Consider the following 26,421-nt stretch of genomic DNA (forward strand, 5'->3'; position numbering starts at 1 on the left):
GTTTTGAAATATAGCTTGAAAGCAGGGACCACAGTTTACATTTACTTATATTTTTATAAAAGACAAATAAACCCTTTTTACGTTTGTGCTTAAAGTGTCCAAAAACCAGTAAGTCGTTCATCATAAAAATAAATCACTCATACGCACTGTTGGGCATTTGGATCATTAAACAATTGGCATACAAATTCATATTAATGTTACATTTTAAGTTTGAAGGTCCCTAAAAATCAAGCTCAAGCCCAATTATAATGTAAAAGAGTAAACAAATATTGCTTTATACTAACTTTTATTATTTACAAAGATAGCTCCTTAATAAGGAAACCATTTTTCATCATAATTTCTCCAAGTGCATGGATGGTGCTCTCACTCTTCTTAAATAAAAAGAGAGCGCGTATGCGCAGTGAGAGCGACGCTCAGTGCAACATGTTTACACGTGGCGCCAAAACGCGATAAGCGATGTAATAAAAATTGCAACAAAACGCGAATAAATATAAGAAAAAATATTTTTTTTTTGATTTCACAATAACAAAACTTTGTTTCATAATCAGAACAACGTTCAATTTCGAAAGGAGAAAATATATGCAAAATTTTACGCTTACCTGTTGTATTGGGGGTGCTGATCTAAAAAGGAGTTCGTCACCGTTTGACGTGGTCATGCAGTCTTTATCTGAAACCGCGAAGCCGCTTTACGGCTGAGCCCTATATGCATGTTAAATAGCCGTAATCATGATCGATTGCCAACGGTGGGCCGTTTAAGCCTCAGATTGCGATAAGAGTCCAATTCTCATGTCCAAGTCGCATGCTAGCGGGCGCGAATCGATAAACCCCGATGATATCCGAAACAAGGCCCAAGATAAAACGGCACACAGTTTGTTTAAATATGTTTTTGTCACTTTAATGAATAGTTTTCAATTAATGTTCTGCCTGCTCCTCATCATAATCATCATTTTCGCCTATATGAAATCGTTAAATAATGAAAGTGCATACATATATATATATTTATTAATTTATTTCCTTTTGCTTAACCCATCTGGTTTTTTCCTTTTCGTATGAATGCATAAATTTGTGGTAACAATTTTTCATTTTTCTTTGCTTATTAAAACGCTCAACTCGCTTATCTTTTCGTAATGTAAATGCATTTTTTAACAACAATTTTTCGTGGTTTGTCTAAGTTATACAAAAAAAGTTTATTCGAAAACGATTTTAAAAAGTATAGAGAACAAGATTCGGAAACTGGAACGCAACCTATGTGTAAATGCATATACATATAGATTTGTATATATGAATATATATTATCCTCACATAAATGTATTGTGGAAATTATTGTACAATTTGTTAAGATCTTGCTTGAATTCGTCATTACGCCTATATATCGTATATGTCTCGAGTGCATTTTGTGCTTCACCACTTCTGCTACCAAAAAAAAAATACAAAAAAGGTTTTCGTTACGTAATACCTTATTGGGACTATTTGGGGGCTATGAAATTCTTTCGATAAACTCGTACAGTTCTCTGATTCAAGCTCCCATTTATCCTGACCTCGCATCGCACATTTTCAATGTTGTTTATGTATTGTATAATTTACCTATAAGATTTCCTTAAGATGCATTAATATTAATTTAAATTTTATTCGCTTGATTTTGCTTCAATTTAATGAATGTCCGTTGTCCGCTAAGTTCAATAAAGTATTTAGGAATTTCAAAGGCTAGCTAGAGGGTGTTTTTGTATTTCGTTCGATACCGTATGAGCGTGAGAAAAAGGAAATATCCTTCGGGTACTCGACTGTTCCTTTGAAGCTAGCTCATAGATCGTATTCGTACCGTGATGTTTGGGGCGCATAAACCGAACGGGGTCACCAAACCGGTTACCCCCAAAACAAAAACAAAGGAGGAACTTCTCATATGGCAAGTGTGTGTGTGCTGGCAGTTTGTTGGCTTTATAATTATATTCCCGTATATAATATAAGCATTTAAAAGTTCACAAACTTTTGGCGGAATTTCTTTGGACCGCAAAAAAAATGTCAACGTCAAAATCCCTTTTGTATCGAATACTGTAATCTATTTTAGACTTATGTATTTACAACACACCCGGCAAAATCGGGGCTGACTAACTAACTAACGCTTCGAACTCAACTAAAGGCTATATGAATCAGGCTACGTTTTGTGTATTTTTTTTGTATTTTGACCAACTGAAAACGATTACAACTCGTTCATAGATCGTTTAATGTGTCTCATCGTGAGACTCCTAGGGATATGGGTCGAAATCGGGAGGGTGGTGCTACAGAGAGATATGGATCTCCAAAACACACACACACAGACGCACGCATAGAAACGGACACAGACACCGATATAGAAGAGATTAGTGACTAAGCCTAGGGATTAAGGATTCTGGTTTCTGGTTTCTGGTTTCTGGACTCTAGGGATTCGGGATTCCGGATTTGTCTGAGCTAGTTAACAAACTACACACAAATACACCGACTTACAGCTAGAGAATCCGATCGGATGTCCAACGCGCCTCGTATGCATGTATAACACTTTGTCTGAGATCACATATAGTAAAAATTGCCAGCGAAAAGTTTCTAGGGAAATGGACCCTTCGGTCCGTCAGGATTGCTATATATGTATGTAGAGTGAGTGTTGTAATTGTTGCTATCAAAAAAATTACCCTAACCATGTACATTCATGAGCTATATATGTATGTATGTATTGTAGTACCGAGTATCGTATGCATATTATCTTGTATTTTCTTTTAATAATATTCCATTTAGAGTTTTATTTGGTTTTAAGCTAATCGAGTCGAAAGGTAATACGCATCATTGTCTAGCGATCAGTGTCCCTCGGCTTCTGCACGTATAACAACCACTCTGCTTGAGGTACATTAAGGATATAGGCCAGGAGCAAAGGCTGGCCCTTAGTTTAGTGACTCGACTTACATAGAGATAGATTACCGGCTTAGCTACCCTGAAGATCTATGAAGAACCGTTCCAGTTCGAACCAAAGAACCAAAGAAGAGAAGACGTTTACTTTCGGTCGGGGAACCTGCGATTACGAGGACTTGAACCATCATCCCGGCGTGGGAACTCATCGTGTTGGGTCTGCAATCGAGACGGGATCAGAAAAGGGAGGGCTTCTCTATGAGGAGTCAACCTACCACCCTGGGATTGGACAGGCCCTTGCCACTGTGACGAACCAGAGGCGCCTGTTCATCGTCCCCGTAAATCCTGCAAAGATTAAGAGATCAATGGTTAGGTAACCCAAAGGATTCCCATCAGCTTCGATCCACTTACCTGCCCTCCGCCGAGGTGTCGGGTTCGAGCAGTGGCAACATGTCCTCGCCCTGCTGCAGTAGCTCCACGGAGGCCAGCGACTCACTGCCCGTGCCCGTTCCCGTGCCCGTTCCAGTGCCCGTCTCCGTGCTGGTATCTCCGCCGCCGGCCGTTGCTGTCGAGGATTCGCCGCGCTCCGCCTCGTGGCACTCGCACTGGCAATCCTCCGGCTTCACATAGTTGTAGTGCAGCTTGTCGCCCCCATCCTGATGCGATTTCGCTGCCTGCTGGTGCTGCTGCTGCTGATGATGCTGGTGGTGATGGTGGTGGCCAGTGCCGGCTCCAGTGCCGGATCGATGGTGGCCACTGCCGCAGGCGGAGGAGGAACTGGTGGTGGCCGTGGCGGCCACACTGCTCGTCAGCGTCTCCTTGGGCAAGGTGGTGATCCGCTTGGCCGGCTTCCGCTTCTCAGGTATGTTCTCGAAGTCGATCCAGTGGCCGGAGAGCTTGCGCTGGGTCGACGCCTTCGGCTTCGGCTCCTCCAGATGCGAGGGAGCAGCCAGTGGTGGTGGTGGTGCTGCTGCTGCTGGTGGTGTGACCACCGGGAGCAGCTGCTTGGCGGAGTCCTTGCGCTCCAGGTTATTGTTGGCTCGCAGACCCTCCTCGGCGAACTCGAACCAGGTCTTGCCACTGGTGTTGGACACGCGACGCGGCGACTTGGAGTTCTGAATGCGCTCCTTGCCAAGGGACTCCTTGCGAGGTAAGCTGATCCTTAGCTTCTCGCCACGCACTGGAGCACCTGGTCCGGCAGTGCCGGTGGTGACTCCTCCTCCACCCGCGGTGACTCCTCCCCCACCGCCTCCCCCATCGATTTCCTGATGACCACCACCGGGTGTCACCTCCTGCGGCGTCATTATCCCCGTGCAGTACTCCTCGAGATGTGAGGGATTCAGCGGCGTGGTGGATCTCGGCCTGTCCACCGGACATGTCTTGAGCTCCATGTTGGCCCGCTCCCGCATGGGGATGATGGGCACACCCTGGGCACGCTCCTCGGGCAGCGTGGTGGGTATGTAGGGCAGCTCGTCCTCGAACGACTCCTGGGACACCAGACCCGTGCTCTCGTGCTCCTCTATGACACACACATTGCGCGGAAAGTTGTGGTGCCGGCGACCGCCCGCCTCGGCGCCCGCCGGGACGGCAGTGGTTACCGAGGAGCTACCGGCCATGTCAGAGTCCCGTTCGCTCTCCGAGGACTCAATGGGCTCATGCTCATCCGTCGACTGCGAGTGACGACGTTCCGGTGGCGGGGAGGTCATTGCCATGGGATCCGGAGTGCTGGAGGTCAGGGGATCGTGACGGCAAGTGATGACTTGATCCCTGAAGGAAGTGCTTGGTGGTTCCTTATGGCCAGTGCCGGTTGGATCCCTGTAGGAAGTGCTGGGTGGCTCATAGAAGGTGCTGCCCGGAGAAGCCGCAAAGGAAGTGGAAGCTTGAGCAGCGGCGGAGGAGGGTGGCGTGGTCACTGGAACTCCTGAGCTTGTGGGAGTGGTCACAGAGCTCGGTGGCTGCCTAGCTGGAGCCACACTACCCACTGCGGTGGGTGTGGGAGTGGTGGGCGTGGCAGTTCCAGAACTGTAGCTAGTGGTTTCACCTGAAAGAAGGAGGTCTCAAATGATAGACAGAATCAGAGATGGGTGATCAGGATCACTTACGTCTTGACTCCGCAACACTCTGTCTCTTGGGCTTCCTGGGTATGGGCACCTGACCACCTGGCAACTCGGCCATCCGACCCAACTCCGCCTCCGTGAGATTCTCGTGCAGCTTGCGGCGCACATCGAAGTTCTCCAGGTAGCGGGAGTGGCGCAGATCCGCTGGAGCCGCCGTCGCGGGAGCAGCCTCGTCCTCCGAACTGGGACGCGATTTGTGCTTGGAGCGCATCACCACCGCACCGGCTCCTCCTCCGCCGCCGCCGCCCTGCTCCTCCTCTGAACTGTAGACTCCCCGCGGTGGCGGCGGCGGAGGTCCGGTGGAGGAGGAGGTCGCCTCCACTCTCCGGATCACGGTTCCCTGGCGCTGCAATCCCTCCGTCGTTGTCTCGGAACCAGAGTGCTCCACCTGCTCCGACAGCTGGCTGGACTGGCTCTCGGTCTTTGAAATACTGAACTGGGTGGAGAAGAGCTGCTCCTGGCTGCCGGAGCCCAGGCGAGTGGCGAACAGCAGGCGCCTTCGCTCCTTGGCCGCCGCCTCCGCATCCGGATTGGGAGCTGGATTCACGGTGGCCACCGTGTGCACCAGTCTCGGCTCGCAGGCACTCTGGGTGCTCTCCACCGAGGGTAATCGCTGCATGGCCGCCGCCACCGCCTGCTCCCGCTGCTGGGCGAGATTGGCTGCCCGAGCACTGACCACCGAGCCCACCGACTCGGCCGTCGTCTCCTGCGAGTCCTGCGAACTGTGCCGCTGCACCTCCAGGCTCCAGTTGGCCTGCTCCGCCGGCTGAAGCGCCTGCTCCTCCCCCGAGGCACCCATTCCGGGTGGATCCTCCTGGCTGGGCAGCGATTGTATGGCATCCAGATCGGGTCGTTGGGCCACCCTCCTCTGGGCCACCGGACGCAGTGCAGCTGCTGCGGCCGCCAACTGGGTGGTCGTGATCTGGGTACTGGAGGCCACCACCGGTTGGGCGGATGCGGGCGGTGGAGCTCGGTGGGTGGGCAGCGGCGAGGGATCCATGCTGGCCTGGGCCGCATGGGTCAGCTGTTGGATGCCCTGCAGCAGGGTCCGAGCCTCCCGCTCCTCGGGCGGCGTGTGCAGCGGTATATGGATGACCCCCTCCACGGGCTCGTCGTAGTAGCGCAGGCGACTTCCTGGCCGAGATCCGGCGGGAGTGCGACTGCGATTGGCAGACCCAGATCCTGATCCGGGTGCGGGTGGTGGTGGCGGTGGCACTGGCTCCACACTGGACTCTATCGGCGATGAGCTCTTGCTGCTCTGGCTACCCCTCTTTCCTGGCTTGAAGATGGCCAATACGGACTTTTGCTTGCTGGGAGTCACATTCTGGGAGCCACCGCCTCCTCCTCCTCCGCCACCACGTTCTCCGCCCAATCCACCCGAGGCGGTTGCGGGTCGCTCTTTACTTTTGCTACGCGAACGAGCCGTTTCCCTGGGCGAATCCGGCGAGTCCTTGCCCAGCCGGAAGAGTGAGCTGAAGGAGCTCTTGCGGGAGACTGTTCCTCCTCCGCCTCCTGCTCCTCCGCCAGTTGCGGGCGAGGGTGAGCGACTGGCCAGTCGTCGGCCTGGCTTGGGACTTGCCGTGGGGGTCAGGCGGTGCTCCTCGATGGGTCCACCCTGCAAACTCAGCGAGGCGGGCTTGGAGTAAACCGGTGCCAGTTGATTGGGTGCCTCCACTACCCGTTCATTGGAGGCGATGCCCTTGTCACTGTACATGTGATCCGGCCGCAGATTAATCCTTATGTACTCCGTTCCGCTGGCCGTCTTGCCCACGACCATTTGACCCGGGCTCTTGGTGCTTCTGCGTTGGGCGCCAATTGTGGGCTTCGTCTTGGGCTCCTTCTCTGCCATCCTTTCCCCGTTAGCCATCGAACTGGCTGGTTGCCTGCTCCGGCTGCGACTTGAAGCGGCTGCCGTTGGAGCGGGGGGCAGGACCTTGATGCCCTCGGCGAGGACCGCCTGGGTGGGATCATGTTTCCGGGCCAAGAGGAGTTGCTCCAACAGTGCAGCATTTGCCGCCACTGTTCCGGCACCTGGCATTCCCTCCGCCGACTGACTGTGGGCGGAACTGGCTGCCGTGGAGGCACCACCACTGCCACCACCGCCACCACTGACAACACCGGTAGTACCGGCTCCAAGCTCGACGGGTTTGGGGCCGCAGAAGGAGGTCTCCAGCAGCATGCGATGCGGCGAGGGTGAGCGCGAGACACCCGATATGGCCGAGAGGCGACTCACCGCCGATCCCTGGCTGCCCACGCTGGAGATGCGGCTGGTGCGACCCGAGATGCAGAGCAGGGCGGCCACCTCCGAGCTGGCCGAATCCTTGCGCTGGTGCTGCTGCAGGTAGCTCTGGTGGTCGTCGAACTTGAAGATGTGCGGCGACGAGCGCTTGGCCTGCGAATAGAGGGAGTGTAGAGAGGGGGACACAGTCGTCAAAGGATGCAGTGGCACAAGGAGTGGTGGTGGTGGGAGACCATGTCACTTCAACTTAATGAAATACCTGCGTATATTGTGTACCATGATTTATAATCTTGACGTGAAATTTCAAACGCTGCAGTAAGCAATAAACCAGAAAAGTGAGACTACGGTGGAGAAAGGATATTACTTGAAGACCCAGAGGTCTGGGGCTGTTGATTTTAAATAGGAAGAGAATTTCTAAAGTAGATAGTATATCAAATATATTACAGTATCTAATAAAGATGACTTCTGGACTGGAAAGGAATGGTGGCGAAGACAGGAGAAGTCTATCAAACGTTAGAGTGACAATAAATGCAGGACGGAAATATAGAAGATTGTGCAATATTGGCATAGAATTCAAAAATACGAAGGTTAGAACACTACAATGGGAACACAACTATTTTTCCGTTCAAAATAAATAAACAATAGATTTATCAGTGATATTTAAATGTGGTATTTCCTTAGGTTAATTGAAAATATTTCAAAAATCTAGGAGTAAATCTAAAGTCTATGAATACAATAGTTATCTCAGACTTAGGCTTGTGAACATATGTAGAATGGACATTAAATGAAGATCTAAAATCGAAAATTGAGGAAGGCAGAGTGCACTGGAACTGGGGGAACCATTTCCCCATTTTCCGCAATGCACACATTGAAAAGAGGAAATAGAAGCGGACACTGGTCCGCTGGCAATCATGGGATTCCATTCGGCTCCACGTCAATCGCGGCACATCAATCTGGACTCACTTCCCGCGGCTGCCAATCAACCAAGGCAAACAGAGCGGGCAGCACAAAGAAAAGAAGCGCCAGTGGAAAATGGGGAAAACAGGGAAATGGAGATGGAATTGCATTTCGGCTGCCGTTGGGGAATGGACCGTATTAGACAGGTTTTCAGATTTTTCGTTCGACCTGCTACTGCTAACTAATTAATTAGCAAACGTTTTTGTAGTCTTTTTACCTTTTCTTGTTTTTGATGGGTTTTGTTTCCTTCGTGACAGATATGCTGATACGCTAATCTAAGAGTTAATTATCCCACTCTTTTGAGATGTTGTTAACTATATGTAAAGTCTAAAACCACTGTCCAAAAGTATGCTACAATATATTCTTTATTGCGAAATCTGTTGGATAAGTGCCGCATGCTTTTCGAAGCACACTTTCTGGCGCCTTTTAAATGGTTTCAAAACCATTAGGAGATTTCAGATTCCTAATAATTGGAGATAATTAGTTTAATATCGATGATATTTTATACGAAACTCCCTTTAGCAACGGCCTTCAGTTAATTACAGCTTTCCTTGGGGCCCAATTAACGCAGTCACGCGTCTGACTAATCAATTGCAACTTTTTGCAATTAACCAGGAGCCTTCACCAGCAATTGATAAGTTGGACGCCTCTCGCCCAGCTGACAGAGTTACTCATTTCTCCCGGGGAAAACTGACTGGTCCGGGGGGGGGGTAAATAATTCCCACAAACTTTTGCCCGAGTGGAGGACTAAACTTTTGCCAAACAATCGCAACTGGGGAGAGGAAATTGAGGCTGCAGTGGGAAAGTGCAGGGGGTGGGGTCCTTGGGGGTCTATGGGGTCTCTGGGTTTTTGTCGGGTGGCTACGCTTGTCAGCTGTCACTCGGTGCTTACTCGTCCATCCGCCCGCCCATTTCCGTTGATGGCACCACTGCTGCTACACTTCCCAGCCACTCGAATGCAATTTTGCATTATTAATTCAACTTGCGATGCGGTTACTGTCTCCCATCCGGCTCCCCTTTTCCTCTGACCCCCCCCCCCCAGACCTCTTTGCCCCGTCAATGTCACGCCCATCCGCTTGTTTAATAGGAAATGTCGAAGCAACTTGAAAAAATAACGAGCTTCCTTCTCGCGAATGTGTTTAATAGAATCGTTATTTTTTAAAAGGAACGAAATGAGGCGGTAAACAAACGTTGTTAAATCTTTAAAGGTCATTGGTTAATAATTAAGGACCTCAAAATGACTTTGCTATCTAATGTACGGGTTTAATACCTGGTGGTTAGAAATACCGCAATCGTTTAGAATATTTAACCATCTATTGATCTTATGTCTCTAAATAAAGCAACTTAATTTGTATTTATCGTGGGAATTCAGATAGTTATCGCTGCTGGAAGTACATATCTTTACATACATCGATTTTTAAATCGAAATATATATTTATCTTCTCAATCGGCTTTTCTTATCGAATGCTTTGTGTATTAATCGTGTGATTTTCGATAAGTATCGATACTGAAATTTTAGATTTTTTGCTATCCCTATAAAATTATTTGTTATCTACCTAAGCGATACCGATCAAATTATCTTTTATCTACCTAATCGGCTGTTCCTATCGAATGGATTGTGTGTTTATCGAGTGCAGTTCGATAAGTTTCGATCATTTTATCGATTTCTTGCAATCCTCTGCTCTCACCTGCTGCTGCTGCTGCTGGATCCGCTCCTGCTCCTCCTTCTTCTGCTCGGCATCCATGAAGTACAGCTCCTCGGTGGAGCTGCGCAGCTCGAGGGCGCCGTCCTCCCGAAAGCCAAGGCCAATCGTTTCCTGTAGGGTGCCAGTGCCGACCTTCAGAGCATTAGTTCAACCACATAAACCAGCCAGTACACACACACATCGAGTCGAGCAGTTCGTTTTGTCAGAGCGATAGTTTGTTTGTTTTGATTTTTTGTTTTTCGATTTGGTTTATTCGTTGGGGATTAGACGGAGGTCAGGTCAGGTGAGGATGGGGGTTAAGAAGCATGCACGGTGGTTAAGGGAGTGGAGCAAAAAGTCGAAAACAGAAAACAGAAACGAAATCAACAAATCAACAGCCAATTTGTGTGCAGGATTCGTTTTGTGGTTCGGTCGGGATTTTTGTTTTTTTTTCGGTGTGTAGGTAGGTACGTGTTTTAGGTTATAGGTCAGGGGTTGAAGAGGGGGTGTGTGTGTGTGCAAGGGGTAGCGAGCGCATCACAGAGTGTTACAGACAGAGAAAGAGACAGATGTTCACATATATATATACGATGATATACGTATCGATGAATGGTTAGGATAGATTGATTGATGTTTAAATGGAAAAAGCGACAAAAACAGGTACACAAATCCAAAAAGAAGCAAACAAGAGCAAAGTACAACATAATTAGCACCAGATGATACCTCGCCTCCCGAGAACTTAAGCCCTAACCACCCACAAGTGATGGAAAGATATCAATTTGTTAGACTATATGGGACATAAGGTATTAGCCCGTGAATTCTAGGGGTTTTAATACAAGTTATCGTTGAATTTCAGTGTAATGCTTTACCTAAATAGGGTTTCAAGGAGTAAAATTGCTTGAAACTGGAAAAAGACTTATCCCTTGGAATTGGAAGAATATTCTTTTAATTGAAACTAGCTGATCCTTCTTTGAGGTTAAAGGACCTCCAGGCTATAAAAGAAATTATTCTTAAGCTCTGCTCAAATAGGGGGTCGACAAACCTCCAAAGTCTATGTATTCTTGGGCTTATATCTTATGCCCCACCTGAAGAGGGAGTTCGTTATCCTTGGACCCACCTGCTCGAATACATTTTCCGGACTGCTTTCCCGGCTGTCCTCCTCGTGATGCGACGAACTGGAGGCGCGACTTAGCTCGATGCGGGGCGTTGAGGGCGTGGTCAGGGTGGCACCGCGATAAGTACCACCCCCTGCGCCCGCGCCCGCACCACTGCCCCCCGGACCGCCACCTGGATGGGCGGTGGGTGGGATGGGCTGACCGCCCTCGCTGCTGCTCACCAAAGTGGTGGTCACCGTTGTCGTCGCCGTTTTCAGCGGCGGAGGTCGCTGTTTCGCCTGGACAATCGTGGCCGAGCAAGTGGCCGATGAAACCGATGACGACGAGGAGGAGGAGGTGGATGCGGATGCTGCAGATGCTGCGGATGCGGATGCGGAGGTGGCTGCATTTGCACTTGCGGATGTGGATGCGGCTATGCTGGGTGCTTCTATGCCGCCGGCGGTTCTATTGCGATTCGTCGTCGTCGACATCGTTGTCTGGTTTCGCACACTTTGCTCCATCATCTAAAAAGAGAAATACAAAAACATCTCATTTATAATAAGAAGTAACGTTAAAATAAACAGTAGTTAAAATATAAAAATGAATTATATAAAAATATCTTAAACTATAATCATAAAAAATTTGATAGACACTTTCTACCAAAATAATTTCTTGGCTTGCTTTTGTTACTACTTGATAACCATATACTATAATCCTATAGATCTAATAAATATCTTAATCGAAGAACCTTCACACATTTCTAACTAATTTTAGTGGACCACAAATTGCCAAAGGCAGTCCTGAAATATACATAGTCCCCAAAAACTGTACTAACTGTCACCTTGAGCTGTCAAAAAGTGCGTTTTGACATATAGTTGCAACAACAATTGACACTTTGTTCAGCTGGGCTCGTACTTTGGTTGCCAGTTTGCTCGGTTTCTGCAACTATATTGCAGATTAAAACGTTGGCCCAAAAGTGTTGTCCGCAATTTACATAGTTGCAAATTTATGCAAACTGACACATAAAGCTCTTTATACAAAGAAGATTGCATAGAACCTTACGTATAGTAGGTAGAGGAATTCGGCTATTTGCTGTTATCATAAAAGCTAGCATAGAAATCGGGCTCATGGCTATAAGTCTGTTAAATTGTATCCAGTAAGTGCATATACTATTTGTATCTGTGCATTATATCTACGAATTGTAGGGACATGGTATGCATCAAGTTTGAAACCTAATTGTTTACCGCTGGGATTTCAAGGGGGGACCCTACATTACATTAGATTACGGAAAACCCGGGGGAAAACCCAGTAGAATGGAAATCCGCTGGCTCATTGCGATTGGGGGCTAACTTTTGCCACCACCCACAAAAGTCTCCCCTCGGATTGCATTTCGCAAATTGAAATCAAACGCTTTTGACACAGTTTCCTCTATATACATACATTGTGTGTATTGGGGAGCTGGCCCGCGGCGCTTTCTCTGCGGATTTTCCATCGTTTCGCTTTTCATTTTTGCTTATTCCCACATGTGCATTTTAAATGAAACGATGATTTTCCTTGTCCTTTGGGTTTTCATGACCTTGAGGCTTTCTTGTTATTGGCCGCGATCATAATTTAAGGGCTTTGATTTTGGTATTGCACTAAAGAATGACCTGCACGGGGTCTCGAAATTGCTTTTGGGCGTGCTTTGACCATCTGGCCGGAATCCCAGGAACTCAAAGAGCAGATACCTTGCCCTTTGGCAATTTTTCCGGTAATGAAATGACAAATGGGTGTTTATATTAGGAATTATTCAGGCCACTTATAAGCAATGACCTTTTGCGTTCAATATAATTTCTGTTTTCTACAGAGATACCTCGGTAGTCCTTTGACCATGTAACTGAACTTGCATATCTCTTAGATTTAAGCTTCAGATTTTCATATTTTATGATTTTTACATAACATTAATTTAACTACAACGGGACTTCTTTAAAAATGTGTTCCCATGGGAACGTCAATTTCTTTCCTCAGTTGGCAGTTTCCTCCTTCCTTAAAACTGGCTTAAATAACTCCTAATCGGAGGTACGAGATAATAACTTTCAGCAGCCAGGTGACTTTATTTGTCGCCTTTCTTGTCTGGGGCCCAAAGTCTTTGGCTAACGCCATTAGCGGGCTTTAAGTTTTCAAGCTGTTTGAAGGGGGGGATGTTGTGGGACTGGAAGTGGGGGGTCGGGGTCCTAAGTTTACTGGAGCAACAGACGGGGGTTTTTCGCAATGCCACCACCCTAGCTGCTAGCTGCAGTTTTTCCTGTGATGCTGCTGCACTCGCATTAAAAGCGCTCAAGGAGAAATCCTTTCACACGCAAAAAGTGGGGTTGGGGTTCGGGTTGGGTGGCAATGGTGATAAAGAGCGGTGCGGATGAGCGGAGACATACATATAGATATATAGTTGCTCGGGGCTGGATGATTGACACATGGCGCCTGAATGCGGGGGCTGGGTATGGGGTGTATCGTTTATTGTCTCTGCGGGACCTTGGGGCCACAAATTAATTTAAAGTTGGCGCTAGCAGCTACACAACGATTTGCGAAATTGAAGGCCCCCAGCATGCTGTGCGGCAAGCAAAATAGGGGTCCACCATCTAGGGTCCCCATTCTCTAGGGTCTTCAGCGCAACATCATTTAATCTCTAAGCTCTACTAAGAACTTGTAAGCCTGTTAAAGCCTTGTAATGACCAAATATCAGAAAACCGCTTTACAATACCGAAATATCTTTAAGAAGAATTCCTCATGGCCCATTACCCTTAAGAACCGTGAAACCCAATAATCTTAAAAAATATCTCTTGTACCTTGAAAGCTTAAAACACATGAACTTTAACTTTTGTCATCCCCATTAAAAACACCATATCACCATATCCCCTAAAACACATGTGATTTCTTTAACCACCAACCAAAACTTCCCAAAACTCCGAAACCCCCAAAAAAACCCCTCTCCCAAAATGTTGGCCTTTTGTTTTTGTGGTGTACAGAAGAGAAAATACGGTATATTTCTTCTTTTTTTTTTGGAAGGCAAGGCAGAAAATATGGGCAAGTGTTTTGGGACAAATCGTAACATAATTCTGGGCATACGAATGGGAAAAGGGAAGAGGGGAGAAAGAGGTGCAGGAGGAGACGAAAGAGAAGGCAAAAGAGAGAGGGAGAGAGAGAGAGGGAGAGAAGAGCCAGCAGAGAGGCTGTCACACAAATGTGTGATTAAATTAATTAAAAGTTAAATAAAAAGCAACTTAAGGAAAAGAGAGCCAGCCAGCGAGAAATGGAGGGGGAGGGCGAGAAGGTTTCAGAAAGTGGATAAGAGAGAGCCGCGTGCTTTGCTTTCTGTTTGTTGTTCACACACACCCGCACACACTCACCGCGGTCCCAAAAAGTCCTCTCCACGTGTGCGTGCGTGTGTATTACTTGTCCTTATTAATTTTGCATCAATTTGCACAGGAAAAAAAAGTTGAATGCTAAATGCCAGCTAGTGTGATTTCTGCTCCTTTTTTGCGACTGCCTTCTATTCATTCGTTATTTGATTTATCTGTTGGCTGCTCACTTCAGCTCACGGCTAGTGCTATCTCCGTCTGACTGACTGGCTGGCTGGCACACACACACGCGCTCTCTCTCTCGCTCTCACTCGCTCTCAGGAGCACCGTTTACCGTTGGACCGCACGCACGCAGCGCCAGCGTCGAACTGCCCCGAAAAGTATGCTAGCGTTAAATGTGAATGGGAATGCGACGAAAGCTTCGCCGTTTTCCTTTGCCTCTCCTCTCCCCCCTCCCATCCCTTTTCCCTCTCTTTCTCTTTCGCTTCAATTCGCTTCGAAAGCTTTGCCGGAGGAAAATAGCGGAAAGAGGGGGTTGGGGGTATGGACAGAGAGAGGCCGGAAAGCTCAAAGGACTCAGCTGTGGCGCCTGCGAAGCTTCAAGAGTCAACTTGGCATGTGTGTGTGGGTGCGACTGCGACGGGGAATACACCGGCGAACAAATAAATGGGTACACCTTGGGATTGACAGCGAAACTCTTATCATATCGGTTGGAGAAGAAGCTCAACTAATTTGCACAAGCAAACTATTGAAAAGCTTAGTTCATTTTTCAATTGACAAAAAAAAAACCTAGCTTATCAGGTTATATTTTCTAAATTTTTTCCTGTGTTTAAACTTTATTTAAAATGTTGCATTGCATCGGAAACTTGGATAGAACTAACATATCACAATTTTAAAATCTGAACAACTGTAGCATAAAATGAAAAAATGCAGATTATGGGTAAATTTAAAAAATAATTCAGGTAACCAACTGAGACAATCAAGGACATCTTCTTGATGCCTGGTCCTATGTCCCTTTCCCTTACTGTTCCCCCCTTTGGCCAAATAACATTATTTGGAGCACTTGAGAAAGTCGGGCCATAATTCACGGGTCTGCAGCCGCCGATCTGCGACGCGTGTCTCCGGGTATAGCTTCAAAATTTTGGTTGTTTCGATGTTTCTGCTGCTCTCTGTCGTTTAAGGTTCGTTCTGTTTATTAGCCACAAGCGTTTGGCCTGACGGCCTGCCTTTTAAGTGGCCATTTGCATGATTGCGGCATACAGCCCCAAACCTTTGCACCCCTATGACCCCACACCCCCACTGCCACCCCCATTTATACACCCATATTTTGGAGAGCGGAAAGCTTTGGCCAAGCTTACAGGACCCAGTAACGCTTTAGTTGATTTCATGTTTTGGTTAATTAATTTAAGCCCTGCATTATGTGCATGTGCCATGAGCTAGTAACAGCTACGGTGTTCCCTCAATATGACACTTGCATGATTTTTGACTTACTGAAAGGATTTATTTTAAAAGGTCTTGGAAACCCAAACAGGACTTCATATATGTTCATAGCATTTTGTTTAGCTGTCGGATTTTTTTCTCAGGGTTTTATAGACTTTTTTTAAATAAAAAAAATCGATAAGGTGTCTTATATAACTTATGGCTTATGAATTGTTTCTTTCATAATTTTAGGAAACCATTTTTTATGTTTCTAAAATTTAAAACTTTATAAAAAAAAAACTTTTATAAAATAAAAAAAAAACAGGTGTCATAAGACCTAATGAATTTTACCATCCATATTTTAACACAGCCTATTTGAATATTTTTAAAATCTAAAGCTGTAATGACTATATTCATTGAATGCAATACAATTTTTGACAAGGGGAGGGTTACACTGTACCCTGTTGTAGGGTGTTTGGTAACTGGGCTGAAGGACTCACCGCCGCATGGCCAGGATGCTGATGCTGTTGCTCCTGCTGGTGCTGGCTCTGCTGCGGTGCATTTGTCGTGGCATTGTCCTCGAATGACTTTTCGAAGGATGCAATTGGCGCTGGGCCAAGTCGTTTCTGCCGGCGCGCATCCATTCCGTAACCGTTTTCCAGTGTCGCTCCTCGATGCTATTTATTCCGGCATCGGCATGGAATATCCTTTAAATGGAGCACCAGCTAAGGAAGAAAGAACAAGAGAAAAAAGAGACTCACATTAGAAGGCCGTTGGCACGATTTCTTTCTCGGCGTTGCTTTTCATAATTGCTTATGGCAACAATGTTGCACTGGAAAAAACCTCCAATGCCAATTATCACAGTTCATAAATATTTACAAAGATTGGCCTTATAAAAAAAGCTTTCATGTCGGCTTGAAGTTCAACAAGTCTAACACTCGACATTATGGCAACACACAAAAAGGGGCGCTATAACTGGTTGGGAATTATAGCGCCAACAGAGCGATAAGCTTCGGCAAGCTGATCCAGCTCTAAATATTTACAGCAAGCGTTATGTTTAAATCATTGTTAACTTTTTGTTTGTCAAAGGTGAATAAATTATTCTAAAGAATGCAACAAACGTAGATTATACATTTCTATATTTCTTGGGATCCTAAAAAACCGATTAGAGTTTCTTGCAGTGCAGGAAGAACTACAGCAAAACGGTTGCAATCACATATCACTTGGCTTTTACTGTGGCTCGCGTTGGGCCCCATCAATCATTGGGGAATCATTTGGAAAAAATAAGCCAAACTAAATATATATGAGGCAATACGTGTCTGCATTGCCAGCGAATTATTCGCCAGTGCGAGCGAGCGAGACAGATGCGCGGGAAGAGCGAGACAGAGAGGGGGTGGTCGGTGGTAAAAAGGGGCTGTATTCCGTGTCAGCAGTTCATTGAACCGCGTGGCAGCCGCAAGCGAACCGGAAGTGAAATAATAACATCAACTATTGATGAATATTTAAAGACACGGCCATCCAGGGTTGTCATGTAATTCCGGGAAATTCGCCATTAAATATTCAGTGCCAATATTCTTACGCTTGGCATTGTGTACTACGGCAATTTCGAATTGCCCTGTGCCCTATATGTATATCAATTAAGGCATTGAAGTGAAATTAATAAAATCATATAAAAATTAATGGGGTTGTCCTGTGATCTAAGACTGAACAAGCTCATAAATGTAGCCTCATTATGACCTCAAGTTGTGTGAGTTCTTCCGAAACATTATTACAACAAACCATAGAAGATTCCCTTTCTAAACTAAATTGTGTCACTCAGATGACGCAGGACCAAAGTAAATATCATCTTAAATCCATTGTTGTAACCAAGCTCTATGACTTCATCGAATCCCTCTTGTCTCCCTGGTAGAAGTTGTTTTATAACTTTAACCAAAAACCAATAAGAGCTTATATATCCCTTGAAGAGCATAATATTTTGTGATTTTAAATAACTGAGGACTTGGAATCTGTTATTTCAGATTTTCCGAAAACACAAAAGCACAAAAGCAATTGCTACCTTTCATTTTAATGCACAAAAGACAATCTTTCCTTTTCTCCCTCGATTTTCTGGGGCCAAAAAAAAAGAAATAGGACATAAAACTCGAGCATCCTTGAACCACATATATATATGTATGTACGAGTATGTGTATATAAACACACACATCCTGACGCAAACATGATTATTGCAGCTGCCTGCTATAAACTTTTTTTTTCTTTTTTTTTTTGGGGGGGGGGGGGGGGGGTTGCATGGGTATGGGAACTTTTATTCTGCAGTTTGTTCTGGTTATTGGGGCAGTGCAAAAAAAAAGTGGGAGTGGTCCTGTGGGGGATGCATATTGATTGGGGAGTTGCGAGTCGAAATGAATTCGGTGCATTATTCATCGTCATGCGGATATATAGTGTACAATATTCACGGCAGTCCGATGGCGAATCAAAGGGAATTGTTTGATGTTCATCTAAGCAAATGTTTGAACGGCTTGAATCGAACCAAATCCCTGAAATATTCACTCAAACTTTCGCTCACTGACTAAATAAACGCTGCCATAAAAGCTTCGTGATTTGATGGGTTCCTAGAATTTTCATTCGGTGATTTAACTCAAGGGCTTTAACTAGACATAGACAAAAATAGTCATAGAAAAGCAACTGTTGTTGAGTATCGATAAGATGAGTATTATATTAATACTATCCAAAGCACTAAATTGAAATTAATTGGTTAAAAAATAATACCACAAATTTAAATTCTAGACTCTTTAATATGTGTTTATCTATCACATATTATATAATAATATTTTTTCTAGAAAATTTACTTTAATTTTAATACTGCCTGATGTATACTTTTAATGCAATTGGTATTAAATCATAAATTTCTGTTTTTTTTGGGTGTAGGTATTTAATTTTAGTTAACCAATCCACAGGGGACATCGATATTTTTAGCTAGTGTTTGTCATTGGTTTGGCAATGCGATTAAAGCCATTTCAACGTCGGCCCCAAACACGAACACACATATACCCATTCCAATGTTGACGTAGTTTTTAATAAACTTGTCAGCGCCCTTTTCCACAATCACCCAACCAATCCAACAAATCCAACCAACCCCCCGACAGCCTTGAACCCCACCCACCGCCCCACATTTGACCTTCTGCTGGCGCGGTTCTAAATTTAAAACGTTTAGCAGCAATTTTTCGTAATTTTTCCATAGATTCAGGGGCAATGAATACAAATGAGTGCACTCATCAGTGTCAAGTTGTGATAAAAAAGTGAATAAAAGCTCAAAAAAGCTGAAAACCTAAGGCCAAATACCTGGCATGAATAATTCACCCGATTTTCAAAGGATTATACTCGCAAATATGTGCAAAGACCAGGGGCCTGAGTGCCTTCCAAATGTGAATGCAAACATGCAACTAATTAATTAGTCATAATGCCCACCACAAGCAATGCAAATATGTTCGAAATTCTCTTGATTAATTTTAACAGAATTGACACAAACAGTGGTAAATTAAACGCAATTAGTTGTAAATATAAGTAACTGCGCGGTTTAATTAAACCAAACACCATTGAATCTCACCCGAAAGGCTCATAAATAAATACGAAATGTCCGTAAAAGCATGTTTTGTAGCGTTTGAAAATCATTTTCCTTCGCAATTATAAAAGTTTCCCTTGGTTGTAAAGCACTTTATTAGAAAAAACCCGATTTATGTACAATGTACATGTTGTGTTTCACTTTTTGTTGACCATGCAAAAGTTTCTCATAATTCTGCCAACCAATACTGCATTTATTCCAATTAGTTGCACATGCACAAAACATTTGTTACACATACTTCATTTTAGTTTGTACTTTAAGTCTCCTAATTGATACAGACATGTATGATATGTATGCATTAACTACCCAAATGGAAATATAAGGTTCATCAATTAGCTTTCAATAAAATTCAATAAAAATTGATATGGAGACCACAATTAAATTAAAATTGCTCTAACTCAAGCTTAAATACTTGCTTCTTATTTGGGAGAATAAATTACCAGATTTTTGATTTTGATAAAATTTGGTTTGAGATATGTTTGTAAAGTGCTTAAGTTGTATACCAATTTTTGATTATTTTATTTATTTTTTGCTAAAAATGGGAAAATAACATATATTAGGGTTTGAATGTCGATCTATAGGGAATTTAATAACAAGCTCAGCGAGTTTTTTTTAGCGAAAAATGGGAACTCAATTTTTTTTAACAAAAATTCTTTATTTTCTAGCGGTTTTTTAGCCGTAACTTGGTCAAACCAACGCGCACAACTCAAAGCCTGACTGTTTTGATCAGCTCTCAACCAAGACTAACGATCTGCATCACGTTTTGGGAAATTTATTTTTTGACCAATTTTCGCATTTTTTATAAGGGGTTACATCATCTATTTTTGCGAAAAATCGTCAAAAAAAAAAGTTTTCAGGTTTGAACGCCAATCGATAGGGAATTTAAGCTCAACGAGGTATGGCACTCCTTTTTTTGACCCTTTTTCGCTTCATGGTGGCCAAAAAACTGATACTTTTTTGTGCAAAAAATGACGATTCGGATTTTGCTCAAAAATATCGTTTTTTGTAGCTGTTTTTTGGTCATAATTTAGTCAAACAGAGGCGTACAGAAAAAAGACCAACTGTTCTGAGCAGCTAACAATCTAGGCTCACTATCGCCGTCACTTTTTGGAAAATTGATTTTTTTGACAATTTTCGCATTTTTCATAAGGGGTTACATCATCTATTTTTGCGAAAAATCGTCAAAAAATAAAGTTTTCAGGTTTGAACGCCAGTCGATTGGGAATTTAATTACGAGCTCAGCGAGGTATGGCACTCCTTATTCTGACCCCATTTCGCAAAATGATCGCCAAAATACCAAGTTTTTTTTAACGAAAAATGGGGACTCCATTTTTTTTAACAAAAATTCTTAATTTTTAGCGGTTTTTCAGTCGTAACTTGGTCAAACCAACGCGCACCGCTAAAAGCCCGACTGATTTGATCAGCTCTCAACCAAGACTAACGATATGCATCACGTTTTGGGAAATTTATTTTTTGACCAATTTTCGCATTTTTTTATTTTTGCTAAAAATCGTCAAAAACTAAAGTTTTCAGGTTTGAACGCCAGTCGATTGGGAGTTTAATTACGAGCTCAGCGAGGTATGGCACTCCTTTTTCTGACCAATTTTCGCATTTTTTATAAGTTGAGTTGAGTCGAGTTGAACTAGGTATGACATTCGTCACTGTGACATTTTATTGCATTATGCTGGCGAAGACACTGACTATTTATTGCAAAAAATCTGACTTCAGTACCTTATTTTTTTTAGAGGTTTTTCAATCGCAATTTGGTCAAACTGTAGGCTGAAAATATCCCCTGTTTGTGAAATTAAAACTGACTTTAGACAGAAAACAACTGGTCCCAAAGGGAAGGCAAAACGTTGGGTATTTTTGGGAAACCCCCCTTTGCTGATTTCCACCACTTAAAGCTACTCGATGGCCTTTAACACAGTCATTCCTTCCCAGATCAGATGGAGCATCGAAAATCGATGGAATCAGCACCAGAAAGTGGAGGAGGGTGCACAAAGGCGACAAGGATGTCAGCATAAACGCGCAACTTTGGCAAACAGCTTAAAGAACCGTTCTCCCGGCGATATACAAAAGACCCTGAGCAACCCACACTTTTTCCACCACTTTTCCACCAGCCTAACCCCCAATTTCTTGCCTTTCCAGTGAAACTTTGCTGCTCTGGCCAAACTATGAAAAGAAAAATTGGAGTAAGAAAACAAAACTTTGTCTGGCCGAACATTAAATAAACATTTGCAAATCTTAGCGGCATACAGGACCCAGACCTAGATCTCAATAACTTTAGTTTAGTTGCTGTCTTTACTGGGGAAACTTAAGAATTCCTTGCATTTATTGAGCTGGCCATCAATGAACTGCTAAAGAGAATATTTATTATAATAATCACCACTGCTTACTCCTATAAATGACATACGAGTATATAGCTCTATTACTCAACAATCTAATCTCTTTTAATTTTAAATAATTTCAATGCTCATTTTTTCTGTTCTTTTGTTCCTAGGCTTCAAACATTTTTCTTCACCCTCTGTGAATTGGCAACTTCGGCTGAAAATGGCTCATGGCCTGCGGCCAAAGGCAGTGGGAAAAAGCCTTTAGACACATTGCCCCCAATGACATTGGTGGCCCAGGGGTGGAGGCTTTTGGTGGTGAAGGGGGGTCGTCGGCTAGAGACGATGGGAGACGTCGCCGCTGTCGTTGCCGGCAGAATTTCCCACTGCGAGCGGCGGGAGGCGCTCAGCAGGCGGGAAAAGCATTTCATTGACCTCATAAATTGTCCAAGAAGAGGCGCACAAAAAAGGGGACCAGAGGAAATGGGGGGGGGGGGGGGTTGACGGCACTGCAAGCCCCAAAAAGTGGCATCCAAAAGACGGCGGCGGCCGTTTAGTGTTGGCTGCACAGAAAACAATCTTTTAAGACTTTTCGTTATTTACTTTTGTACTAAACAAAAAACACTAGAGATTATCCGGCTCGAAGGACCAACTTTTTAAGCTTTGCATTCAAAAAATGATTAATTAATAACACTAGTCGTTAAGTCAGCAGAAGTTTTCTTTCTCTGCACGAAAAGCCAACTTAAAATACAGCAAAAAGTTATTAATGCCCGCTCGTTGCTCATCGTTCCCAGCTAAATTGTTTGTCATTGGGGGTGAGGGTTGATGGTTTGGATAGGGGATAGTGAATAGTGGGTGGTGGGTGGTGTTTGGTGGGTGATGGGTAGTGGAGATTAACAGAGCTGGAGAGAAAAAACCAGACGCCAATGAGAATAAATTCAATGAGGATGTTCAATGGACGTGCATAGATGTATGTATTTAAAGGATGTGGCCACTGAGGCAAGAGAATGGCCAGACTGAAGGAAAGAGAAGGGCAAACAGTCTGAGGGCAGACAGGTGACAGTGGATGGGATCGTAACTATTATAGAACGGGCAAACACACAAATAAAAATCTAAACGTCTTCTTTGCTTTTAAATTGATTGCATTCGAAGCTCTGGAGATTTCAGCAGAAACCCGTTTTGAAGGCAGTCATTGTCAACATAAAACGTATAATGCAAATCCATTACCCTATAAATGGTACCCACTGTGCGGTTTCCATGAGTTTTCCGATTCTCCGATGCTTATCGGCGGTGGAAAGCTGAGGGAGACAGGTGGAGGCGAGAAGCAGAAACAGCAAAATGGAAACAAAACGCTGCCTTTGATCGGTGGCTTTTGATAAGCGTCAATGACACAGACAGTGCTAGGGATATGGGAGGATTGGGGCCGGGGGAAAGGACCTCGTTGGTCCTTCACTGCTGGCAGTGAATCAGATTTCGTCACTCTCCCTCTCATTATGCATTATACATTGTGCATTGTAACCAAGTTGAGCTGACTCATTCAAACTTGTCGCCGGGAATTTGGGCCAACTGCAAAAGGGGCCAGCAGGCGGGTGGTAGCAAAGAACAGGTGACTTTTCTTTGTCTGGCCGCAAAAGTGGAGCCCCGACGATGCTGACCAAGCAGCCCCGATCCGTTCACCCCCATCAGCGAACATTGAGTACACTGAGCGCAAAAATATGTGCGTCTTCTATCATATCATATATGGTGGAGAATCGTTAAGAATCGTTAAGAATGGAATCCGGCTTGAAGGACCAATGTATGAAAAATTAATTAATTAATTACTTGGATAGAAAGAAAGGATCACTAGTGGTGATTGCATTTCTGGTATACCTATTTTGGTATGACACAGTTTTGTGAATCATATTAGGATTGTAAGAATCGAATCCGGCTCGACGGACCAATGTATGAAAATTGAACAAACTACATGTGTCAAATGTTGGATAGAAAGAAAGGATCACTAGCTGTGCTTGCATTTCTGGTATACTCTTTTGGTATAACACAGTTTTTTGGCTCTATAGATGGTATTTATTTTTGTTCCCTGTGTGCCAAATGCGATTAAACCGCTTCCACTGCATACTTTCAGGCAGTCGCAGGAAAATGACTTCTTGAAAGGCAAAAGCCAAAAGCAATAATGTGAAAGAAACGAGAATTCGAGTGGGGCACTGAGAGAAGAGAATTAGCATGCAATAACAATGGGGGAAATGTAGGTGTGGGTTCGTTTCGGTTTGGGTCTGTTCTCCTCTATTCGACTGGGGTCTCAAAAAGGGGGTCGGGCTGGGCATGACTAATATGGGTCTCTCGCCTCTCGTTCTTCACCGAGGTTAAAGTCTTTTGGGGGTAGTTCAAAGCCGTCGGCCCCCGCGCCTTTATTCGTACTTCCCCGTTTTGTTGCCATTGCTATTGCTTTTGCTGTAATAGTGTAATGGCGTGCCGACTGGCGGCAGCTTGTAGGTGTTAAGTAATGGCACACATACACAGTGGGTTAAGAGGGGGTGGCATTAGGGTTATTCGCTGAGGTCGCCAATTATCGGGGACTGCCACAACACGTATGGGATAAGCCCAAAATGTAATGGTAATTAAGGACTAATTGGAAATCATTCCGTTAGAATTACCGAAACCCAGAAGTTTCGTTTTAATCAATGAGTTATACGTAACTTCAGTAGTTAGGGCTGGCTAAATTGGTAGAAGGTCCCTTCAATTATATTCAAAATATTTACTATAAAAAACCTTTTCCGAAAATTAGTATTTCACAAAACAAAATTAGAAATCGCCTAATAAAGATTGATTGAGTGTTACTAAAATATTTAAAGCTTTGTTTTCGCAAGTTGATAAAATATTAAGGACTGCCAAAACAATTTGTGACCTTTTCACAATCACCTTGAGAAATTGAAAATGCAAGGCCCCTAATCAAAAAAAAAATTTAATCTAGAGGTGGTATAAAAATTAATAACAAGCAAAATAATTCTTAATTGCAGCTCTCAAGACCTCAGCGTTCAGAGTAAGCCAACATGTGTATTTAAATTTCAACCCTAGCCATTCCTTGCATTCCCATTTATTATTTTCGCCAGGACAGAACCCGCCCCGTAAATAGCAGGTCCCCTGGATTTTTATGGCCGTCGCCTGGTAACAGGCTGTGCAGTCATGAATTCCACCTTACATAATTGAACAAGCATTCGCCGGAACAAGGATATCCAACTATATAGTTGGCAGGACACACAGGCAGACTAGTTATACGAGCAACAGCTAAGAAGCGGTTTACCCACTGCAGGCGAAATTCATTGCATACCTCCAGAAGTCCGGAGTCTGGAATCCGGGGTGATAAAAACCGCAGAGGCAAAACTGGTTCACTTGCCGGGCTTAACACTCGAGCACAGAAAAAAAGTAACGATGGCGCAATCACACATCTTTCGGTGGAATTTCGACGCTTTTCCGCATCCTCTGGTTTCCCAGCGAATTTCCCTGGCTCTTTTTCTCGCCTGACTATTTGCTGCGAACTTAAGCCAAATTCGATTAGACGCGATAACCGTTCTCGGCGCCAAACGAACGCCGACTGAACTTATCAGTCACTCAACTGAACAGCGACCCGGCCAACAACTACAGCTGCGAACCGCCCTATACGTATACACACGGTCTGCCAACTTGTGTGTGTTGGTGTTGCGACGACAACGAGCATGCAACAACAACATGTTGGACCTCTCGCACACACAGCCAAGTACAGTGGTCGCTGGCCAAAGGGATTTCATGTCTATGTGTTCATAATAACTGCGGAGCAAACTATTCACAGATGAAAGTATTAGTATAACAAAATTGGGGTCACCAAGTCCTTGAGCACATAACATGTCTTAAAATAGTTGGATTAAGCTGTTTTATACCTTCCTAATCAGCGTAATGCTTACTGATAATGTCATCAAAAAAGTAAATACACGAGTGACCGCTTATGGTTCCTTTGAGTTAACTATCCCCAAAAGGAAGTTATTTTTTGAAAACGGGGTCACCAAAACCTTATAGTTTACCATTCACAGAAGAAGTCGATGATTTTATCGAAAAATTTTTTTTTCTTTTGAGGCATCACTGTACTTCGACACACACACACACTCATATTCAGAAGAGAGCCGAACACGGTGGACAGGCGGACTATTGTTGACTGCACATTTCGCTTATTGCTTCTGCTTCTGTTTTTGCCCCTTTCCGCCTACCGCCCTACCAGCTTCTGGCTCTTCCTCTTCCGGAAAAGCAGGGGAAATGCAGGGAAAGCAGAGAAAACAGAGAAACGGAGAAAAGCAAAGGAAATGACGGAGGAACCGGGGGCAATCCTCGGCCAACTGCAGCCCATATATAGAGTGCAGCGTAAGCTTTTTGGGCTTGGGTTTGGGCTTGTGCTTGGGCATGTTAATGGGGTCACCACTGCCACGCCCACTCGATTCGCCCCCGTCCTACAGCTGCGATTGTTGTGGCAGAATGCAAAATTGATCAATTTGGGCGTCAAGTCTGGCAGGATCTCTCGCTCTCTGTCTTTGATGGGCCACAAAGTCCCCGTCCCCGTCCCCATATACCATCCCCCACCACTTTGATTTTCTTTTTTGAACATCATGTGCAAATATGTATAATTTATACCCACTTCCCGGTTACTTAAAAAGCAGACAGGGCCGAGGTTTCGGCTATCGCCCGAACGCCCTAATTGTGTTGGCAGTCATAATGCAATTGAAGGATTGACTG

General features: G+C 44.5%; 1 protein-coding gene across 4 annotated transcripts; it reads right to left on the reverse strand.

Annotated features, from left to right (window-relative positions):
* Positions 1–879: 879 nt before the first annotated feature.
* On the reverse strand, positions 880–25,240 carry LOC108014982 (pneumococcal serine-rich repeat protein). Of its 4 annotated transcripts, none has more exons than XM_036820490.3 (8): positions 24,992–25,240; positions 16,221–16,445; positions 10,990–11,490; positions 9,876–10,004; positions 4,977–7,383; positions 3,286–4,915; positions 3,150–3,219; positions 880–3,093 (listed from the first exon to the last, which is right to left on the reverse strand). In XM_036820490.3, the coding sequence occupies exons 2-8, from the start codon at positions 16,362–16,364 to the stop codon at positions 3,019–3,021; spliced, it is 4,956 nt and encodes a 1,651-aa protein (XP_036676385.2). In that variant the 5' UTR covers positions 16,365–16,445; positions 24,992–25,240; the 3' UTR covers positions 880–3,018. The 4 variants fall into 4 exon arrangements, with proteins under 4 accessions (XP_036676385.2, XP_036676384.2, XP_036676387.2 ...); XM_036820489.3 differs by having other exon boundaries at positions 9,876–10,025; XM_036820492.3 differs by lacking the exon at positions 9,876–10,004.
* Positions 25,241–26,421: the final 1,181 nt, after the last annotated feature.

This window comes from Drosophila suzukii, chromosome X (genome assembly GCF_043229965.1).
Source record: "Drosophila suzukii chromosome X, CBGP_Dsuzu_IsoJpt1.0, whole genome shotgun sequence".
NCBI lineage: Eukaryota > Metazoa > Arthropoda > Insecta > Diptera > Drosophilidae > Drosophila > Drosophila suzukii.